The 3459-nt window shown below is 42.1% G+C and overlaps 1 protein-coding gene across 1 annotated transcript; it reads right to left on the bottom strand.

Moving 5' to 3' along the window:
• Positions 1-654: 654 nt before the first annotated feature.
• LOC121966317 (mitochondrial dynamics protein MID51-like) lies at positions 655-2622 on the bottom strand (the record flags this gene model as incomplete). The annotated part of the gene is made up of 4 exons (XM_042516421.1): positions 2533-2622; positions 2165-2318; positions 1863-2043; positions 655-926 (listed from the first exon to the last, which is right to left on the bottom strand). Coding segments are annotated over exons 2-4 (600 nt in total), but the record flags the coding sequence as incomplete, so codon positions are not given.
• Positions 2623-3459: the final 837 nt, after the last annotated feature.

The following is a 3459-nucleotide window of genomic DNA, read 5'->3' as shown; positions in this document are numbered from 1 at the left end:
AATAGTTACAGTTAGAATAAACAGAATAAATAAAGTAGCTATTGTTATGTCACAAATAAGGATAAGTTAAAGTACTGTTATAATGAAATTAGGTCAACTGTTACAATACAAGAAAATAAACTACTGTTACAATTAAGTTAAAAAAAGACATAAAGTACTGGTATAATAAAGTTAAAAGAAATAAAGTACTGTTATAAAAAGGTTAAATACACTACTGTTACGATTAAGTCCAATTAAATACATAAAAAAAACTAAAAAACTAAACAAAATACAGTTATAATAAAGTTAAATACTCTACTGTTGCAATTAAGTTAAAATGAATAAAGTACTGTTTTAATAAAGTATAATTAATCTAAATAAACTACTGTTACACCACAGTAAAATAAACTAGTGTTAAAATAAGTTAAATAAACAAAATAAAATACTGTTAGTACTGTTACCATAAAGTTAAACTAAATACACAACTTGTTATAATAAAGTAAAATAAACTACTGTTTTAACAAAGATAAATAAAGTACTGTTATAACAGCTAAATAAAGAACTGTTGCAAGACAGTTATATAAACTACTATTATTATGAAAATGAAATTAGGAATTGTTAAACAACAGTAACTCTTTGATCTAAAAGTAAAGGCCCACGTGTGTAAGCTCTTACCTGCAGGTCATCATACAGACTGCCGCTCAGGTACATCTCTCTGAGCGGCATGTCGGGCAGTTTGGCGTGAAGAAACACTCTGAGCTCAGCGCAGATGTCCAGCGCTGCCCTCCGAGCCTGAGCCTGCTCCTCTGTCGGGATGTTCACATTATTTTGGTAGAAGCCCCACAGATGCTCCTGCAGGGACAGACGCATTCGGGCCCGCTGCAGGTCTGACTGAGTGGCGCCGCTGCCTCCCACAGCTGCTCGACCCAGCGCCCTCCGCAGACAGTCTGAGGAGATTAGAAGAATTAACTCCATCATTTAAAATAATGATTTTTGAAGTCATAACTAGCAGCGCATAACAAGAGGGGCATGGGTGTGTTTTCAAAATATAAGACTAATCTAAAAATACTATATTAAGGGGCTCCTACAGTATCTGAGATTCAACTACATCATCTCAAACTAAAATACATCAGCTGGCTGACTACAGACAGCACTACAGAGAGCCGACACCCACTGTACAGGAAGAGCAAGAATCCTCCAAACAGGCTGTCTGTCAACAGATAAAACGACAGCTGGCTGAGCGTCTAAACCACAAAACAGGCTGCTCAGTACTGCATAACATTACATGCAAAGGACATTCGAGAGACAAATTAGGCCTTTTTTGGAATTAACCTTTTTCCCGACATATGGGATATGCTGATATTATTTAGGTTTAAGGACATGTATGCATGTCAGTTTGGGTTTTTACTGCAGTTTGTCAGAAGACGTCTTGCCTGTTTTTGGTCAGCTGGGTTAGAGATGCACGCTCAAAAGAAAAGCCCAGATTTTTTCAACTCTTTAACATTAAAAGACTTGGATATCTGCGTGAATATAACTGTGCCAACATTTTCAGGTTGTTAAAGGAATAAACAGGTAGAAAACTTGGAAAAAAATCCTATTTTGATGCAAAGATGCAAAATGGCACAAACAGCTCCAGCCCTTCCACTTTTACATTTATTGAGGTGATAAACAAAACGTTTGGGCATGTTAATCAGAGAATACATGGATGCATGTTTACAGAAATATTAATAAAATATTCATTTCCATTAGCCATGTAAACAGCTTAGTAGGAATATTTTTTCTTTTTTTGAACGAGGGCAAAAAACTGGGATATTTTGTGCATGTCGATGTAGCCACTAATGCAGGACAAATCTAACTTTTAAAGAGCACTTTGTTTTCCTCACCTGGTTCAAACGCGTGTGAGGATGTGGGCAGAGACTGCAGAGACCTGCTAACTGTGGACTTCATGTCATGGTTCAGTACTCGAGGCGACGAGCCCATCCAGGCCGGCTCCTCCCAGCTTCTCTTTCCTGTGGGCTCCATGCCGGTGGGGCTGGTGGGAGCGCTTATGGCACGGTCATACATCTGCACAACAAACAGCAACTGTGTTGGACGCTTAAGTGAGAGCATTTTCCCTCTTCATACACATGGGAGTGGAGGAGTGTGGAGAGAATTAAAAGTTGGAGGTGAACAGTTTCTCACTCACTCTTTTGACAGCAAGTGTCGCAATGCCGAGCATGGCTGCCCCTCCCACTCCCAGCACCAGCTTGGCGTTGGAAAGCATGAAGTCGATGGCTGTGCCGATCCCATTGTCATCTTTCTTCCCTTTACGGTCTCCATTCACGCCCGCCATCCTGCCACTGAAGAAAGAAGAGAGGAAGAGTATAAGACGAAGCACAGAGACAGAAAGAGGATATTGATTTACTATTACACCTACAGAAGGAAAATCTTTGAGTAGCTACACCCAACAGTCTTACTCGTGACCTGTGATATTTGCTCATCATCCCAATCAAAGTGTCTCATATCTAAGAAATTTCACCTCTGACAAGATCATTTTCTTATTTGCAAACCCACCTGGGAGATACACCTCCAGACGACCTTTAACCCACCTCCAGATGACCCGTGACCCCTTCCCCCCTACATAAGCCCACCCAGTCGGCTGTTGAGGAAAAACTGGCCCCTCTTCAGTGCGTCCTCCTTATCTTCGGGTACTGTCAGGGCTTGGCAGCGGCGAAACTCGCGAGCCACGGCGCGGCGGTAGTAATTGCGGTCGGTGTACTGAAGGTGACGCCCTGCGCGGAGCAGCGCCCGGTACAGCTCCAGCACGGCACTGCGAGACCAGCCGCCCATTAGGGACCACACATGGAGAGGGGGGAGACCCTGGCACCTGGGAGGAGGAGAGCAGGAGTGCAGTCAGAAAACTCGTGTTTGAAATGTTCATTTTAACAGCAGAACGCTGAGTTTGGCGTCTAGACACCAGCCTCATCAGTATGTTGACATGAGACATCGGGGAGTGATGATTAAATATCTTCCTCTGTAGTCGGAGGCTGCAGGTGGATGCTCAGGAGGAGGTGGGGCTTTAGTGCGGACAACAGGAAAGCAGCAGAAGTGTCAAGACAGAGGGAGCACTGGGAAATTTTAGGAGCTTAAACAGACCATCAAATTGAAAGGGTGTGTTTTGTAGAAGTCATATAGAGAGTGACTTATGATACATTATTGATAACTGTAATTTCATTATGTTGATCTGTTCTGTACACACGACATCTATGGCACACTGTCCGTTCTCGAAAATAGATCCGTCTTCAGTTGCTCTACCTGAGGTTCCTACCCTGTTTTTCTCTGTTAAAGGGTTTTTGTGGGGAGTTTTTCCATTTCTGTGGTGAGGGTCCAGAGACAGAGAGATGCTGTGTGCCGTAAAGCCCTCTGAAGCAAGTGTGATTTATGATATTGAGCTTTATAGAAAAAAATTGACTTGATCTGTGTGTATGAATCGGTGTAGAT

The sequence above is a fragment of the Plectropomus leopardus genome, unplaced genomic scaffold (assembly GCF_008729295.1).
Source record: "Plectropomus leopardus isolate mb unplaced genomic scaffold, YSFRI_Pleo_2.0 unplaced_scaffold23986, whole genome shotgun sequence".
NCBI classification, from domain to species: domain Eukaryota; kingdom Metazoa; phylum Chordata; class Actinopteri; order Perciformes; family Serranidae; genus Plectropomus; species Plectropomus leopardus.
Note: the sequence above shows the minus strand (reverse complement) of the source record. Positions and strands in the feature narration are given on the sequence as shown.